Consider the following 20,260-nt stretch of genomic DNA (forward strand, 5'->3'; position numbering starts at 1 on the left):
GTTCCAATACATCGGTAAACACTATGTTTTTCAAGCTGAATAAACATGTTAAATTGAATAAAAACACGAAAAATATATCCAGTTTGGTAGAAAAGTAACTTATCTTGCGTTTAATAACATTTATTTGTTATATATTTGTATTTTGACAACTTTTTCGAATCTATGTGTACAGTAAAACAAACCCGAAATATCTTCTGATTCGCTGCTCTTTGCTGTTCTTTGTGATTTCATATTCGTTTTGACGTTTGATAATTATTATTTAAATGCCAGTTGGTAACCGGCATTTAAATAATTTTTAATGTAAATTGCCTGAGACAAGACATGAACTAATTATTGTAAAGACAGGAGATGCCTATCGACCTTAGTTCTGAAAAGACCACGGCTGTAGGTAGAAGGAAAACAGTGGGGTAGGAAGAGAGCTCCACAACCTTGCAGTTCTTGGGAGATAAAGTTTTGATAGATAAGACTTCACTACCTTCACCAATCTTCAAGTCAGCACGCAAAAAAACTTCTTTCCTGATTCAACTCTAGCTGGCCAAATATTGAAATGCTCAGAAATCATGTGGATTGCATAACTTCCATTCAGTGTCAGCCCTCTCTTAGACCTAACAAACAAAAATTTGACGACGAATCTGTGAAACCTGTAATTGTTGGAAGGTTTCCTCGCAGAGTATGGCAGGATAGTTTTCAAGTCCAATGCCTAAAAATGTCAGTCGTCTAAGTAAAATCCAGCCCCCCCCCAAAAAAAAAATAAATAAATAGGGGCTTTCTGAATTGGAACAAAAATTAAAAAAAAAGAAAAATTGCCTCGGTATAGAAGGATTTCTCCTTCACTGACAGAAAAGATGATTTAACACAGACAAAACGCTAACTACCAAAAAAAAAAAAAAAAAAAAACTTGGTCCACTGTAAAGTTATATGACAACAAACAGAGCAATTGATAAGATTTACATTTGGAGAAAAAGGTGCAAAAAAAAAAATAAATAAATAAATAAAAAAATAAATAAAAATAAAAAATGAAAAAAATAGCAAAAATATAAAATGTTATTAAAGTATGATCCATAAGATGAAATCTTAATGAAGTTCAAGGAGATACAAAAAAAAAAAGAATGACGATAAAAAAAAAAAAATTCTGTATCGCATTTGATTAGAAGCTCTTAAATAAACAGATATTTTATCGAACAGAGATTAGCAGAAGTTGATGTTTATTCTCATTTAAGAGTCCATAAATTGTAGACCGCCCATAAAAACGTAAAAAAGACGACAGTTCTTCTCATTCTGAAAACAACGAGCGAATGCAAAATACTTGCAAAAAATTAAACCAAGGATTTTTTTTTTTTAAAGCGAGAATTGTTGATTGAAATCCTGTGGACTGCTATTCTCAGGTTTGGTTGTAATGTTCATAACGTTTTGACTGACGTCATATCCGACCTTTTCAAAAACACACGAAGACATTAAGAGATCTTTTATGAAGTACTTAAATGCTTAAGGAACAAACAACATCAAGTACAACAGAACGTAGATTAAAATATATCATAATTGCGTTAACACACCAATTCTCATTAGATCACTGAAGTTAAGCAATGTTGAGCCTAGCTAGTACCAGACAGACGGGTGACCATTTAAAAATACAAGACGCTGTATGTAGGAGGACGTGGCAAAAGCAAAAAAGCAAACTAACGTCGTTATCTCCCCTAATGGGGATATATATGCGATTGGGGACCACTTGTGAATTTCATACTCCGATGGAACTTCTTCCTTTGGAGGAAGCCGGTTAAACCTACATCGGTTTGGTGCTGTTTCCAAAAACACCAAAAAAAACCTACCTAGGGTTAGTGTTGCTTCAGTATGGTACGGAACATAGAGGACTTATAGTGCAGTGTGCAGTGTATGCTTGGATGGTCCAGAGTTTATATGAAACTATATATAAAAAATCCGAATTACAATTAAGTTTACAAAGATAATCCAAAATAGCAAACCTAAAATATATCATAAATATTAAAGACTTAATATTTATAAAATAATCCTAACCAGATGTATACATACACCTATACACACACCGTTCAGTCTCGAAAGACAAAAGAAAACTCCCTGTAAGGGCAGCTGCGTGTGTAGTTGTGAGGCAAGGGTTGCGCAATCACCAACTACACCTCTTCTGAATCGGCACTCTTTGAGTCCAGTGGCAAGGAGAAGTCCAGGACGACTGGAAACAATGCCGAGATAAGCGGAGAGCACATACAGGACCTGGAAGTCTCAAGTGGTCACCCATTTAGTACACACCAGGCTCAATGTTGCTTAATTTTGGTGATCTGACGGGAACTGGTGTGTTAAACGTGATTATACACATATACATACATGGGATTATACACACATACATGGGATTATACACACATACATACATACATGGGATTATACACACATACATACATACATGGGATTATACACACATACATACATACATGGGATTATACACACACACATACATGGGATTATACACACACACATACATGGGATTATACACACACACACATACATGGGATTATACACACACACACATACATGGGATTATACACACACACACATACATGGGATTATACACACACACATACATGGGATTATACACACACACACATACATGGGATTATACACACACACACACACGGGATTATACACACACACACACATGGGATTATACACACACACATACATACATGGGATTATACACACACACACATACATACATACATACATGGGATTATACACACACACACATACATACATACATACATGGGATTATACACACACACATACATGGGATTATACACACACACATACATGGGATTATACACACACACATACATACATACATGGGATTATACACACACACACACACACATGGGATTATACACACATACACATACATACATGGGATTATACACACATACACATACATACATGGGATTATACACACATACACATACATACATGAGATTATACACACATACACATACATACATGGGATTATACATACATACATACATGGGATTATACATACATACATACATACATGGGATTATACATACATACATACATACATGGGATTATACATACATACATACATACATGGGATTATACATACATACATACATACATGGGATTATACATACATACATACATACATGGGATTATACATACATACATACATACATGGGATTATACATACATACATACATGGGATTATACACACATACATGGGATTATACACACATACATGGGATTATACACACATACATACATAGGATTATATACATACATGGGATTATATACACATACATACATAGGATTATACACACACACATACCTGGGATTATCACATTGACATACCAGTTCTTGTTAGATAACCAAAGTTAAGCAATGTTAAGATTGATCAGTAATAAAATGGGTGATCAATTTGGGAATTTCATGTGCTGTATGTAGGAGGACGTCTACACCTTCCTGCAAATGCTGCAAAAACCTAACATTATCTTCCTATATACATGCGATTGGGGACAGCTTGTGAATTTCACACTCCCATGAAACTTCCTCCTCCAGAGGAAGCTGGTTCAACCAGCCTCGTGTCGGTGCTACTTCAGTACAATACAGAATATAGATGAACCGTGACCCTATAAGAAATTCTAGTATACTATTAAAACACTGGATTTTTAATGTTTGTCTCCGTGCAGGTGAAAGACATGAGGAAGAGATCCTTTACAACATAAATGCTGACGTAACTAAATGACATCAACCATTTGCCCCTTTTTGGGAAGCTGGATTTTCCCCACATTAAAAACCGACCTTGTGTCTAACTCTGCCCTTGTGGGGAGGCAAGTAAATAGGAACATATTTGATATATTTTGGAGTCACGGTGTGCCAGATTATCGCTTCTATTTTTGCAAACGCGGATATGTCATTGAGTGAAACCAACAAGCCTCAAAATCGGCCAGAGCATACTTATTAAAAATAGCAATAGTTTCCATTTGTTTTGATGAAAAAAAAAAAAAAAAAAAAAGCAAACATAAAAACTTAACATTTCACAACTAAACAAAAACAACAAAATTAATTTCAAACTGAAACTAATATAGTTACAGCCAATAAACACTGAAGAAATTTTTGGCTGTCCAGTCGGAAATTTTTGTGATTTGTTTGTTTAGCGGCTCAATTGCTTATAACATGAACATCTTTCCGTGAAGCCAGCAACTTCATAGCTAATCTTTTGCTTCAGGACAGGAGTTAGGAGACTCATCCCAACTTGATTCTTGTCTGGTCCTAGTTGTTGTGGGAACCAGAGCAGCAGCAGCAGCAGCAGTACCCAAACAGTCTTTTGCAGCCTACAGCGGCTCCAGCTTCCCCACAGCCCAAAGCAGATCCAGCTCGCTCAAGACAAACACTAAAAATCTAGTGTAGTACACTAAAAATCTAGTGTAGTATACTAAAATTTCTTACAGTCTCCTCCAGCTACCTCTCCTACCTCTCCAGCTCTATACTACAATCACAGTAGTTCCATCCCCCAGTTTCCAGTCCCGACCGACATCAGAATACTAACTTCCACTGACATCTGACTATTTATTGCCTTTGGTCACATTTTTTTTCACCACTTTTTTCTGTAAACTATTCTTCACAATTGCCTCCAATTTATTTCTTTTTCATTTTAACCTTTCTCCATTCAAACTTTTCAGATAAACTAACTCAATGGATGGCCATCTTGAATTTTGCCTGGAAGAACTGGATATAGAGAAATTTAAGCATTTTTTTCTTTTTTAAATGAAATGCTAAATTGAATTTAATGCTGATATGTTCAGCATGTCATAATATTAAGGCTATACAATCTTTTAGCTACTTCATATTCTTTCGATAAAATTTCATGGGTCGGGAAACTACATAATTATCTCCCTTAATTAAAGAACATGCAATAATTTGTTAGATGGAAACAGGAATTCTAAAATGACTAGTCTGGGTGCCCGGCGTTGTCCGGGTGTTTGAAGGTGTGTGTTGAGAAAAAAAAAAAAAAAAAAAAAAAAAAAAAAGAAAAAAAAAGAAAGAAAAAAAAAAGAAAAAAAAAAAGAAAAAAAAAAAAAGAAAAAAGTTGTAGTAGACAGGCAGGCTTGAACCCATGATGTGAAGGCGGAAAAGAAAGTAGAGGTGTGTGTAAGGATGTTGGTTGAGCAAAAAAACAGTCGTAGTAGGCAGGCAGGCTTGAACCTGTACCGCGAAGGAGGAAAAGAATGTGAAAAAAAAAAAACAAAAAAAAACATGAAGTCTTTGCTGTTGCGCCCATCACCAAACCGGAAGTGATGTAGGTTTAAATTAAGGCTAGACAATCGAAAAGAAGCGATGACTTTTGAAAATATCAGTGGACAAAGCAACCCCTCCCTGCAGAAAAGTGCCGAGTTGAAGGTGAAGGAATTAATGTTTTTAGCCAATTTTTTTATATTTGTTGTCCGAAGGGTCGAGTTTCAAAATGATACTGATCTCGTGAAAATCAGTTACCTTTGTCGAAAGGTGAAGGCAGACATACAAACATACATACATTTAAACAGACAGGTGAGATTTATATTATAGAAGGCCTTGGCGAAAGTTGTTGCAGTTACATAATTGCGATCTATTTTCTTTTGCACTTGTATGCTCTCACTCGCGGAATGATTGATGCGTTGTTCGGTCAGAACACTTATGTGGGATAGAACTTTCATCGAAACGTTTTGCATGATTTATAAACAGTCACACTTTAAGCATTGCGTTGTCAAGACATCATATGCCTTAGCTTGCCATGACTACGACAATAAAACATGAGAACTTAATCTTACTTCCATGCGACACACACGTCTCCTGACTCAACCTTTTCTATTTCCGTTTTTCATAACTTTTACCGGGTATACGTATTTGTTGTGTTCATTAAACTGGATCGATTTTAATTATAGAGGAAGAAGTTTGTTCTTTTAACCAAAACTTCGGAGTCTAGTTTCTCGATATCCAACCAGGCCAGCAAGATGAATATCTACACAGGAATCCCTCCTACAGAATGGCGATCCAGAAATTCTCCCTTCACTAAACACTGCAGGGTTCGTACAGATTTTCAATGCCCATTTTCAAGGAATTTTCAAAGTTTTTTAAAGCTTTCTCCAGACAAAATTAAAGTTTAAAAACAAAATAAGGTGTTTTGTTTTACAATCCACAGCAATTCGAAAAAGTGGTAAAAAAAATCAAATATAGAATAAATGTTGCCATAACCAATAAATGTTACTTTGCAATCTACCTTGATCATTTTTTAGTATCCTAAGTAGTTTTAAATGTTTTTTTATTTCATCTCAAATATTAACTTTTTATGACATATTTCCAACCAAGATGGCTGCCGTATTGTCCATTTTTTTGGCCTGGCCATCCTCATTTTCAATCAATTTTTTTTTTTTTTTTTAGTGGGGGGGGTCCCCCCATTTGGAGAGTGCCGTCCGCACAATGAAAGTATTTTTTTTAACAGATAGTCTACCACTATGGGTCCAAAAATGCATTTTCATCATAGTTTTCTAAAACTGCATTTTAATCATAGTTTTCTAAAACTGCATTTTAATCATAGTTTTCTAAAACTGCATTTTAATCATGGTTTCTAAAAATGCATTTTCATCATGGTTTCTAAAAATGCATTTTCATCATGGTTTCTAAAAATGCATTTTCATCATGGTTTCTAAAAATGCATTTTCATCATGGTTTCTAAAAATGCATTTTCATCATGGTTTCTAAAAATGCATTTTCATCATGGTTTCTAAAAATGCATTTTCATCATGGTTTCTAAAAATGCATTTTCATCATGGTTTCTAAAAATGCATTTTCATCATGGTTTCTAAAAATGCATTTTCATCATGGTTTCTAAAAATGCATTTTCATCATGGTTTCTAAAAATGCATTTTCATCATGGTTTCTAAAAATGCATTTTCATCATGGTTTCTAAAAATGCATTTTCATCATGGTTTCTAAAAATGCATTTTCATCATGGTTTCTAAAAATGCATTTTCATCATGGTTTCTAAAAATGCATTTTCATCATGGTTTCTAAAAATGCATTTTCATCATGGTTTCTAAAAATGCATTTTCATCATGGTTTCTAAAAATGCATTTTCACCAGTGTCTAAAAATGCATTTTCACCAGTGTCTAAAAATGCATTTTCACCAGTGTCTAAAAATGCATTTTCACCAGTGTCTAAAAATGCATTTTCACCAGTGTCTAAAAATGCATTTTCATCAGTGTCTAAAAATGCATTTTCATCAGTGTCTAAAAATGCATTTTCATCAGTGTCTAAAAATGCATTTTCATCATAGTGTCTAAAAATGCATTTTCATCATAGTGTCTAAAAAGCTTCTATAATATCTTTAAAATATTTTCTGAAACGGCGTAAAAGTAGCAGCTATATGGATCAATCCCTCAATCCGTACTCAAGCAATTGTGACGTTACTTTTTGGAAAATTACATTTTTCTAATACGTTATGTACAGAGCAGATTATTTTTTCAAATGTGTGTGAAGTATCTAAAGGTGATTCTCTGAAAATAATGTCATATTTCAAGAATAACGAAAGAAAGGACCAATCCAAATGGACGCTATTTTTACGTTGTGACATAAAATTATGTAAAAAATATTTAATTATTTTTTTTTAAAATAAGAGTTGGAGTTGGTTCTAAAAAATTGTCGGAGTCGGAGGTTCAGAGTCCCGATTCCCCAGCCCTGGATGCTAATCAGGTGCTGCGGTGATAGATTAGTTTTTCTTCTAGACTTGTAACCCAACCAAAATTTGCAAGTCCAGTCTAACCTATTTTTATCCATAGCTAAAAGAAAGACACAGACTTTGACCTTTAATGAAAATGGCACTAACCCTATGCGGGTTTAACAGGCTTCCTCCAAGGGAGGAAGTTTCATGGAAGTATGAAATTCACAAGCAGTCCTCCGTTACATGTATATCCCTGTTAGGGGAGATAACAAAGTCAGGTTTTTGCAACTCTTGCAAGGAGATGTTGACATCTTCCTACATAAAGCACCTTGTATTCCCAAATTGGTCACCCGTCTGGTACTAACCAGGCTCAATGTTGCTTAACTTTGGTGATCTAACGAGAACCAGTGTGCCAAGGTGATTATCCTGTCTTTGACTTTTCCAGGAATATCATAAAAATCGTCTTACGGTCAGTTGCAAACGGATGATGCCTACTATTTCCAAATGGTCACTCACTTAAGTACTGACCAGGCTCGACTTTGCTTAACTTTGCTGATTACAATAACCATGGTTTCAAGAAGATATAACCACAAGCAGATAAGTGTAAAATCGTTTCAACTGGTTTAATTTCCAAATCTTCAAGCTTGTTCCACTAATAAAGCAGGCATTTGTCAAGTGTGCCAATGTGTTATACATTACATAAAAACGATTACTTGTTTCTATTTTACGGCATATCAACCCTTTCTCAGGTTATTTAATGCCGAATCTAGTGATTTTGAGGAACAATTTTTTAATATAGTATATTTGTTTTTTTTCAAGTCTGTTTCTATTTAACCCATAGTTGGGACCCTAATATGTACTACCACTCCGGGTCAGAGTGGACCTGGGAGCAATGGCAATTAAAGGGTGGCTCCACACTACCCAAAGCTCGCAAGCTGGGGCCTCACCACTGGATATAGTTTAAGGTCATATCCAGGACCTACATAAAGACAAGAAAAGAAAGTGTCATACTTACATTAAAAACAACCACATCAAGCTTTTTTGTTTTTCTTGCTTTGGTAAGTGCATCCTGTACGTTGTTAACCGCTGTTTTTGTGTAGTCCTGTCAAAGATATCAAAATAAAAAAGATCAAAATAAAGTAAAATAAATATATTTTTTTATTATTATTTGAGGGTAAACAGTTACATAGGGTCGCTACAAATAGCCATCTGTTTCAGTCAACTGATGGTCCCTTTAAGAACATTGGTATCATTGTTTAAGTAAAACTATTCAGCAATGCAGGACTACTGCTTTCATCTTCACGTAGCCACTTGTGTATACGAATTTCATACGTGTCTTGAGAAAAGATAAACACCCTGTCGAGGCATGGACGTAATTTGCGTGCCACTCACATTTGAGGTTTGAATTGAAGGCAAACACGTGTTGTCAGCTCCATGTCTTGAGTGGGAAGAGAAAGAAGAGAGAAAATGGAAGAGGAAATGGAAAGCACCACCTATTGGGCAAAGTGGAGGTTACCACAGGGATGACAACTGATGCGTTGGTTAAAAAGTGTATGCATGGATGTGTGTGCGGTTTGCTTATTTAAGCATGTTACATTAAAAAGGCATGTTACATTAAAAAGGCATGTTACATTAAAAAGGCATGTTACATTAAAAAGGCATGTTACATTAAAAAGGCATGTTACATTAAAAAGGCATGTTACATTAAAAAGGCATGTTACATTAAAAAGGCATGTTACATTAAAAAGGCATGTTCCTAGACACTGACCATTTACAGGTGCATCTTGTTGACTTGGAAGTCTGTATGGGATTTAGAACCGCATCCTGTAGCTTGCTCTTGTTCTGTCAGTCAGGTAAAAGTCGCAAGTAATTGCTCAATGAACTTCTCTTGGTGTCTGGGATAATCACAGGACAAATATCTTCCAGGAGTCTGCCAAGCCAGATTCTGGGCTTAAAGTTTTCTGAACTGCCTGCAACCAATCTTAATTATGCTTAACATAAAATTAGGTGAATTAATTTGGAATTCGTTTGAGATGAGTAATTTGCATTATTTATTTTATTTTATTATTTGCGGACTATCATCCTCATCTTGTAGTTGTTGTTTGACGACGTTTCGGCCAATTATTTCTCTCGCCTTCGTCAAGTGGTCAGGTACTGACGAAGGCCAGAGAAATAATTCATCAAGTGGTCAGGTACTGACGAAGGCCAGAGAAATAATTCATCAAGTGGTCAGGTACTGACGAAGGCCAGAGAAATAATTCATCAAGTGGTCAGGTACTGATGAAGGCCAGAGAAATAATTCATCAAGTGGTCAGGTACTGACGAAGGCCAGAGAAATAATTCATCAAGTGGTCAGGTACTGACGAAGGCCAGAGAAATAATTCATCAAGTGGTCAGGTACTGACGAAGGCCAGAGAAATAATTCATCAAGTGGTCAGGTACTGACGAAGGCCAGAGAAATAATTGGCCGAAACGTTGCGAAACAACAACTAGGAGAAGAGGATAATAGTCCGCAAATAATTAAATAAAAATAAAACTTGGTGTATGAATAGCAATGCACTTATTTAAAAATACAGAAAAATCTATTTCATATTCCAAAAATCATCTGAGTTTGACTAGCAGCTTTTCTATTTGGCTAGTAAACGAAAATATTTAGTTGTCAAATTTGTCCGTAGAGCCCAGAATTCTGAATTTCCGGCATCCAATCCTAATTGTGCTCCACTCTCTGCTTCGATGAGATCAAGCTAACAATACTTCAGCAACGTCAATAGCGTCGTCATCCAGGTATAGTTAAAAAAGACCATTCACCAGAGAAGATTAAATGCGGGAAGAAATAAATCTTTGCCTTGATAGAAAGCCAGGATGTTGGTAATTGGAGATTGAATCTTTAGGAATATTTTGGAAATTGATATTTTAACGGTGTGGAGTCGGGGTAGTGGCTATCAGGTTCAGCATGAAATGCGCATCGACCAAAACTGAACAGAAACATTGCAATTGTTGTTTAGGCCAGGGATGACAAGCATGCAGCCCGTGAGCTGCATGTGGCCCTGTGCACATATACTTGCAGTGATTTTGTCATTTGATGGCATAAAAATTGTTTGCATAATTTAAATCAAATTAAACTAGCGTCCAGTCATTCGAAAAAATGTACATTTTATCGATTTCGAAAGCAGAAAAATACATAAATGCACACGGTTAGATTTGGCCAAGATTTCATGTTTTTCTTGCTGCCATAAAGTAAAATTATATTAAGGCATATATCGGATAATACCACAATTATGTTGATATATGACAAAATTATGTTGACGTACAGCATCTGAAAGTTAAGCAATGTTGAGCCTGATCAATACTAGACCCAAGCAATGCTGGTTAAGGAGCGATGAGGTGAAGATTGTGCAACACTTGCTTCACAATAGTTTCTATGTGCAGGCATGCTTACAAGGGTTATGCATTGTCTCTTTAGACTGAATGCAGATCTACTACTACCAAGCGTGTCAGACATGAGGTCCATGTGCCCTTTGTAAACATGCTTGCAGCCCATATAAAAGATACTCTATTTCATTGTTAAATAAATCCTAAATGCAAGAATTTTGCTCGGACTCATAATTCATTGTGTACGATATCATTCAGCCATAGAAAATTTTCCCCCTCAGCGCCAAAGCCAACAGAGTCTAGACCATTTTTAAAATGACCGCTTTCCTGTTGACTACAGCATGTTGCAGGTCCTGTGCAGTTCTAGGAGGTTCACTCTCCCAGGCTTTGCCTTATCTTTTTGAGAAGAGGTTTATTACTATATTACTAATCACCTGAAGCATCCCTCCTGGGGAATACTGATGGGGCTTCGTATGCATTTTTTGCAGGACAGCATACTCTTCCTTTATGACGCTAGCTCTTCAATTCCACTTTCTGACTCTTGTGTCACATCTCGCCGTGGGAAGGAGATATTTCTCGATAATTTTTTTATTTTTTTATTTGTTCATAATTATTTATTCCTCGCACTACTTATTCAATTCCAATTCAAATCCGCTGAAAAGCACTCAATCTCTGGTTTCTTATTGCGACTGGATTTCTCAGACTTTTAATTAGAGAATTTCTGACTCCTAATCACTATCATCATCATCAGCAACCCTGCTGTCTAACGGCGTTGGCAACCACGGCACTCCAATGCAGATGGCTATCCATATCCTGAAAAGGCTAAATTTTTTTAACAATAATCCCGTCCAATCAATCAACCTCCAACAACTTCCCTTACTCTCCTTATCATCATCAATGAAAATATTAAGTCTTCCTGATCGTTTTCTTATCTCTGACCTCAACTGAATTAAAAGGAATAAATTATAAGATGGTCAACATCATGAATTTTGGAATATAACTTTTTGTCATTTATTCTATACATTGCTCTGTAATCACATTCAGCTTCTTATATAAGGATTGATATTCGCGCATATTTTATTGAAGAGGATCTTCGTTCTTCTTTTTATGATCTTTCTTTCGAATTTTTCTTGCTTTTGTACAAGTATTTTTGTTGTGGGATCCAAATAATTAAAATTAGGCGAAACTACACATAGTAAATGAGTAATAAAAACAGTAAAACGACAGAACAAATCAATCAATAAGTAGGATGCACGGGAAGAACAACACTGACGAGAGTCAATCGAGACCGAAAACGTTCGGTAAACTAGGGGACTTTATAAGAACTTTGGATCCCACAACAAAAATACTTGTACGAAAACAAGAAAAATTCGAAAGAAAGATCATAAAAAGAAGAACGAAGATCCTCTTCAATAAAATATGCGCGAATAATGAAATTCTGCCTAAATATACAAAACTCAAAGGATTGATATATATAATAAGAAAATATATTTCTACAGAAATATATATATATATATATATATATATATATATATATATATTGGATGGTTACATACTCAGCTACTTTAAAATATTATTACTGTTTTCGAAATTTACATTGTTAATTTTTGGCTGTTTAACTCTTATATACAATATTTTTAGTCTTTTTAGGTTTGAATCCATATGAATGCCTTCCCGTCTCTAATGTGATCGTTTTCTTATCTCTGACCTCTGTCCTCTTGAACGTCATCCACATCTCTAACATGCTCCTTGGCTGTGCACACACTCTTTATCGTCTTTTGCTTTGCACACAACTCAGCATTTATATACGCATGTCCACGCTCTGTTACAGGCAGAGAAAAGTGTCCTTTGTTGCTTCCAGGAAACTCTCTACTGTCTGCAATTTCCAAAGGAGCTAAAGTAATTCTTCAAGGGAGGGTTTAAATTAATACGCCCTGGAAGCTGATTGATCCCCATATGACCAAATCACCTACAAGGGTCAGCTCGCCACAATGAAATAAATCTCAGTGCTCATGACTGCTCCAAGGGTCCAACCTTTTAATGTATATGGTCTCCAAAGATACTACTAGATCAGGTTGTCTGAAGATACTGGCTTCCTGACCAAAACTGCACCAAACATTGATATTGATGTTTTCTTACCTTTTGCAACACTAAACATCGATCAACCTCCAACAACTTCCCTTACTCTCTCGTTATCATCATCAATGAAAATTTTAAGTCTTCCTCATCACAAGAAGTTAATATCAGGAGGTTCCGTCAAATGTTGTGTTGAATAAGATTTGGTTGTATGTAAATAAGACCCATTAGGGATGCTGTGTTGAGATATAGAAATGAAGCAGAAAGGCTGTGTGGGGGGGGGTTGCATGTGTGGTGGCCGTCCTTAATCTTCAACATACTAGTTCAATCAGCAGGGGAATGTGAATTTTTAACATATCTATGCTAAAAGGGTTTTCAAAAAGCGACCGCGGCTTTCCAATGTGGGCGGCTATCCATAGCCTGAAAAAACTCAATTTTTTAACGATAATCCCCCGTTTGATCGATCAAGTCATCCATCACGTGGCATCTTATTTGAGGTCTGTGCTTTTTCGATCCTGCCATTCCACAAGTCAATACCAGATGTTCTATGACTTTGACCATCACAGGAAGTTAATATCAGGAGGTTCCGTCAAATGTTGTGTTGAATAAGATTTGGTTGTATGTAAATAAGACTCAATAGCGATGCGGATTAGGGATGCTGTGTTGAGATATAGAAATGAAGGGGAAAGGCTGGGGGGTTGCGTGTGTGGTGGCCACCCTTAATCTTACTTAAACGTACTAGTGTGTATAGGTTCAATCAGCAGGGGAATGTGAATTTTTAACATATCTATGCTAAAAAAGGTTTCAAAAAGCGACCACGGCTTTCCAATGTCTTTCCAATGTGGGCGGCAATCCATATCCTGAAACAGCTCAATTTTTTTACGATAATCCCATCCAGTCGATCAAATTGCCGTTAAAGTGTGTCTTACTTGACCTTGCTTTTTCGATCCTGCCATTCCACAAGTCAATACCAGATGTTCTATGATTCTTTGACGATAAATATGTCCGAAGAACGTCATTTGTCTTTTCATGATTAGTTTTCATCCGCATTCCTTTAGGGCATCCACATCTTTTTTTTTTACATAGGCTTCACCACTTATCAAGGTCAAGCGGCCAGTCGAGGATAAGGATTAAAGAGTGTACAATCCCTATTTCCTCGTTAGCAATGTGATCTTTCCAAACAACCCCTAACATTTGTCTCACAAACCAAATTTCTGCGCTATTAATGCATTTCTGCATTTTGGGGCAGATAGTCCAGCTTTCACAACCATATAACAAGACACGCCAAACATATGCCTTAACCATGAGTCTCACTATCTGTGCGTAAAACTAAACGAAAATTCCATGAGCAGAGTTTCTTTCCGAGAACTGTCTGCCTGTGGAACGCAATAACGTGTTTGCTTCCCGACTGACTACAACATAGTCAACTTCAAATGTAATGTGAATAAATTCTTATTATGTCTTCTTGAATTATCTTAGCCTTACTCAAGTTCCACCATAACTGATATGTTGCTCTCACCATCTACCTAACACTTAATCCTTTATCCTTGAGTGCCCTTCAAGCCTTGATAAGTTATATTTCTCTCACACTGCAAAAACTGTGACACCAAGGTCGGAAAATGGGATTGAGAAGTCAGCGCCTCCAAGGAGGAGCACTGTGACTTGCAAAAAGTGCTTGGGCAGCCTCGTTGACGTTTCCCGGTAAGGGCACGTCGACTGATTAGTAAAACTAACCCCTTCTCAAAGAGAGAAGGCAAAGCCTGGGAAGGTGGACCCCTAACATTCGTCTCATAAACTAAATTTCTGTGCTATTAATGCATTTGTGCATTTAGAGGCAGATAGTCCAACTTTCACAGCTATACAACAAGACCGACTAAACATGCCCTTTAAGAATACATTGTCTAGTCTTGAGCATGACAGTATTTCTGACTCCTAAAAAGCAATTAATTTACTGACTCCGACTCCGCAGCCGTGGAGATAATTTCTCTTCTACTTCTCACTCGAGAGATCCTCGAGACGTGCATGAAAACCATTATCAAATGTTTTTATCTTTCAAAATGAAATATCTCTACGACGATGCATTTTGACATTTAATGGGGATAACTGGATTCTGATCGGACAAACCGTCAATTGCCGAGAGCAAAAAGTGAAATTCAATAATTTCATTATGGAAATCTGATTACGAGGGGAAATTTAATTTGGAAATAATTGGATGGAACCATTTTTATGCAACAGTGAAATTAGTAAACCGACTGCCATTAATCGGATAAAACAGTGTTCTACGGATGCATACTAGAACGCTCGTTTGAGCACAGGGTAAAATTAATTCTCTCAACAGCTGTTTTGCACCACTTTTATGATAATTAAAGTTAGCATACATAGTTACTAAATCTTATATCTAAAACACCTAATTTTGAGACAAAGTCATTGCATGCTTTTAATTCCAGAAAGTGTCTCAAATTTAAGATAAAAAAAAAGGTCCTAGGAGGGATTTAAATTGAGGAAATTTTGCTTCGTTAGTATCCAATGTTGAGGGACCAAATTCAATGCAAATCTGAAATATTTGAATTTTCAAATGGAAAAACTTTCAGCGACATTATCCAGTAAATATCTTTGGATTATTTGGATTAATCAAACTACTGGTTCCATCTTTAGCATTATTCACACGTTTCGGTTGACGTAAACTCTGACCTTCTCCAGACGTATCTTATTGAGCTTTGCAGTCTTTGTCAAACTCTTGAATCTTCATAGAATTTTGAATGTGCTCGCTCCATCAGCCTGTAGAACTCTTGCTTCGTAATTGTATTTGTCGAGCTTCAAAACGATATCGATCTCGTGGAAATCTGTCACCACTGTCGAAAGTTTTAGACATACATACATACATACATACATTTAAACAGACAGGTGAGATTTATATATGGTGGCGTTAAAAGAAAAGAAAATCAATTTTTTAAGAGGCGACTTATCGGTTCAATATAAAGCTCAACAAAATTGTTTGGAGCTTATATATCTATAATATAGAAGGCAAAGTGTGTGTGTGTTTCACAAAAACTTCCAACAGACGCATCAGAACGTGACAAAATCGGTATCTTTATAAAGCTCGGTCTCTCAGACGACAAATATAAAAAAAATTGGACAAAAACATTAATCCCTTCACCCTCTACTGGGCAGTTTTCTACAAAGAGGGGTCATGTTTTTTGTCAACATTTTCGCAAGTTGTAGTCTCTTTTCAATGTACTTAATTCCAACACTCACGACTTCCGTTTTTACGATGGATGCATCAGACCAAGCTTTAAAATGATACTGATTTTGTCACATTCCGACGCGTCTATTGGAAGTTTTTGCAAGACATACAAATACAGACATTTTGCCTTTTCTAGATTAGATTTCCATGATATAGCAATAACAAATGAAAATTGGCTAGTCAGAAACAAAGTTTGATGTGTGATCTATTTGAGTTGGATTTTGAAAATCCAGTAAGATAACTTTTATAGGTTAGATTATTAACTGAAGTGTTGGCCATTTTATACTTCGAAAAGTCAGAGTTGAATGTTATGACGACTATCTATACAAAAAAAAAAAAAAAAATAAATAAATATATATATATATATATATATATATATATTCACTGCCCACAAAGCTGCAGCTGAATAGCGCAATAGTTAGAAGCTCCAACTGTCATTTAGGCGGCCAAGTTTCGATCCTGGCTTGAGGTAGTTGCTTGTCTAGCCACACTGATGAGCTGTGAAACAGCAAAACAGTACTATGTGGACGATATATATATATATATGAAACTGAAATATTGTTGATACCCGTCTCCCTCCCCCTCTTTTTTTTCTCATATATCTTCTTCCAAATACTAACAATCATTTCTGTAAGGTCTGACGAGGCTGTTGGATCGTAAACATGATCCAACATCCAAAACATGTAACCGAACAGATAAAATGGTAATAAAACACATATATATATATATATATATATATACACACACATACATACACACGCAACAGACTTCTCACTTCAGCTCCCACATCAGAAGAGGTGTAAAAAAAAAAAAAAAAAAAAAAAAAAATCTAAAGATCTTTTAGTTAATACATCAGCAATTACATAAGTAGATATAATTTTTTCAAATTTTTTTTTTTTCTTTTTAATGAAAATTTGTAGAGATATATCAAATTAGTGAGGACTGGAGGAAGAGAGCTAATTCAAACGGTAAATCCTTCATATCTCTGTCTGGGTGGCTTAAGTGTGTCAAACACCATCAAAAAGATTTTGTCTCAACTCTTCGGTCCACAGACAGTTGACCTTTGACGGAAGAATCCCGATTGAGAAGCCATCTTGTGCAATCTTGTTCAAGACAGCCAAGCATAGGTCGCCATGATTTGTAATACAGTGCAAGCCAGGAAGAAAAAAGCTGGTTAAACCTGACCAGGATGCATGTCATGGCAAGTGCTCATCTGGGCTCTGGTCTGTGGTCCCCCTTGTTGAGCTTTCACGAAAAACACTCATCTAGCTAAAACCACTATCAATAATTTCCCCCACTCTTTATCTGCGTCTAAAACTAAATGTAGATTCCATGAAAAAAGCTTCTAAGAACTTCCCGCCTATAGACTGTCATATATGAATATATATAATTTTTTAAAATTATTTTATTACAATTTAAAATAAAAAAAAAAAAAAAAAAATAATTTGCACTGATATGAAAAAAAGTTTGAGAAATCCAGTGTCGGTAGTTTTTTTTTTTTTTTTTTTTTTTTTTTTTTAAATTCCTTTACATCCCAAACAAGACAAATTGCAGTTCATATGATGCTTTCAGAAAACAAGATTCTGTCGCATACAAGACCTCTACAGTTAAGTCGTGAAATTTATTTTGCTTGTTAGCTTAGTCGAGGATTGCTTACTGTGAGGGGACACGAGTGCTGAGTTCATCATAGCACATTCTGTTAAAGTACTTGTAAAATAAACACAGGGATGCAACGTTGCAGTGCTGGAGCATAGCTGATAGTGTGGGGCCTATAAGATTTGAGACTGTTTTTGAATGCTATCTAATAGAGACTATTGGTTGATGAACCTTTCCATATGTGACAACAATATTCTATGCAAGGGCGAATGGTAGGTTTGTAGAGAGATATAGAATACTGTGAGATATATGGCACATAAACGGACTATGCAGATCTCCAGTGGGGTTAAAAAAAAAAAAAAAAAAAAAAAAAAAGGAAAAAAGGAAAAAAAAAGGGTCGTTTTTCTTAAGAATCTGCAGATGAAAAACACCATGCAATAATCTGTCGACTGGGAAGATATTCTAGACATTCACTAATGAGTGTTTCTGCGTCAAGTTACCTTGCAACGTCTTAAATCTTGCTGAAAGCGACCGGAATAAGATTACAGACAAAGAATAGTATGCAAACAGAATAGCAATGACCTTTTTGTTTCTTTAAAGTAGATTTTCATAAAAATCTGCACATACAAACATACATGTGTATAAGGATGGATATATATATATATATTATATACACTTTTTATTTGTTTTATCTTGCCCTACTTAACCTGAAATTATATATAATTATTTGCTATAATAATTAAATATCTACAGACACTAGTGTTTCATCCTTTCAGGAATCTTCAGTACAAAGTGTTACGATAAACACCAGTCGATAGATTCGAACCTGGCGACAGAAGTCATTTCTGGCTTCATTAGCAAGGATCGTATTCATTCGGGTTCCGTTAAACGCGCGAAATATCGTTGAAATTTAAACATTTTATTTTTTAATGTTTTTTTTTTTAAACGCCAGACAGAGTGATCTAATCATATGATGATCTATGCATAAGAGCTAAATTGACAGACTTTTTTTAATTCAACTGAAAGTGCTCAACGATAAGAAATGAGTTTCTTAAAGGGGCTGACATATTAACCTGGGATAAAATTGATATGTTATGCATCATTCGTCGAACGAAGCCAACACACATTTTCTAAAATCGTACATAATCTCTCTAAAATCACACGTGTTGCCAAAGAGCTTGTATTAACGCATTCAATTCATGTCCAGATACATGCGATTCGACCAGCCTTGTTTGATATACTCTAGTGTATTTTAGTCATCATTTGCTTGAGAGAATAATTACCCACCATGTCGTCCAACCCGTTCGCTCATATTTTTGTACTCAGGTCACTGGTCAGAGCCATCTGCAGATAGATCAATATCTTACTAATTTACATGTAGTTCTTCACCTCAATTTCCATCGCAAAGTGTTACAGTTTCATCTGTTACGATCACAACATTTCCTAAATGTATTGCATCAATTCTATTTCGTATAACGAAATAGACCAGGTCAAAATACACTTATAAGCATGTTCAAATATATTAATTATATAATTCCAGGTTAATATTTTCCAGAGGTAAAGTAACCAATGAAGTTTTAATGAGGTTAATGAAAGAGTGCTCAATATCGAAATTGAGCAAGATAAAACACACACACATATATATATATATATATATACATACACACACATATCATCATCATCGGCGGTCACTCGTGTCCGAGTAAGACTGTCCTCCGTTGTGGCTTCTGTGGGTCCTCAGGTGAGCATAGAGCCCAATCCTAGACCCAATTTGTTTTGTGCAATTTGGGCAGATAAAGGTAGTGGTGGTGGGGTGGGGTTGGGTGTGTCTGGTTGATAAGCTGTCCTTTCTGTACTTGCGTTTATCCTCAGCAGCTTGATTTAGGTCACTACTATAAAGCGCAGCACCTTCGTGGACAGCGCGCTCCTCCATGCCAACCTGCTCTCAGCCACGTCCTCCCATGTCTCAAGGTCCATGTGAAACCGCTTTAGATTTGCTTTGATGTTGTCCTTATTCCTCATCTTTTGGCCACCCTGGGCACGCTTTCCCTCAACAAGCTGAGAGTAAAAAATCTGTTTTGGGAGGCGGAGATCCGGCATTCGGACAACATGACCAGTCCATCTGAGCTGGCGTTGGGCAACAGTAGCGGTGATAGTGGGAATGTCAGCCTCACTCAGGACGCTGGTGTTGGTGCGTCGGTCCTTCCAACTAATTCTGAGGATTTTTCGGAAGCATCTTTGG

The 20,260-nt window shown here is 36.1% G+C and overlaps 1 protein-coding gene across 1 annotated transcript in view; it reads right to left on the reverse strand.

Moving 5' to 3' along the window:
* Positions 1-20,260, reverse strand: part of LOC145261074 (G protein-coupled receptor kinase 3-like) — a gene marked incomplete in the record, with an annotated part of 298,219 nt that overhangs the window by 59,345 nt on the left and 218,614 nt on the right. The window contains 1 exon segment of the mRNA XM_080119245.1: positions 8,746-8,832. Within this exon segment, the coding sequence (XP_079975371.1) occupies positions 8,746-8,832 (87 nt within the window).

This window comes from Euprymna scolopes, chromosome 37, assembly GCF_053919585.1.
Source record: "Euprymna scolopes isolate OS-2025 chromosome 37, ASM5391958v1, whole genome shotgun sequence".
Taxonomy (NCBI): domain Eukaryota; kingdom Metazoa; phylum Mollusca; class Cephalopoda; order Sepiida; family Sepiolidae; genus Euprymna; species Euprymna scolopes.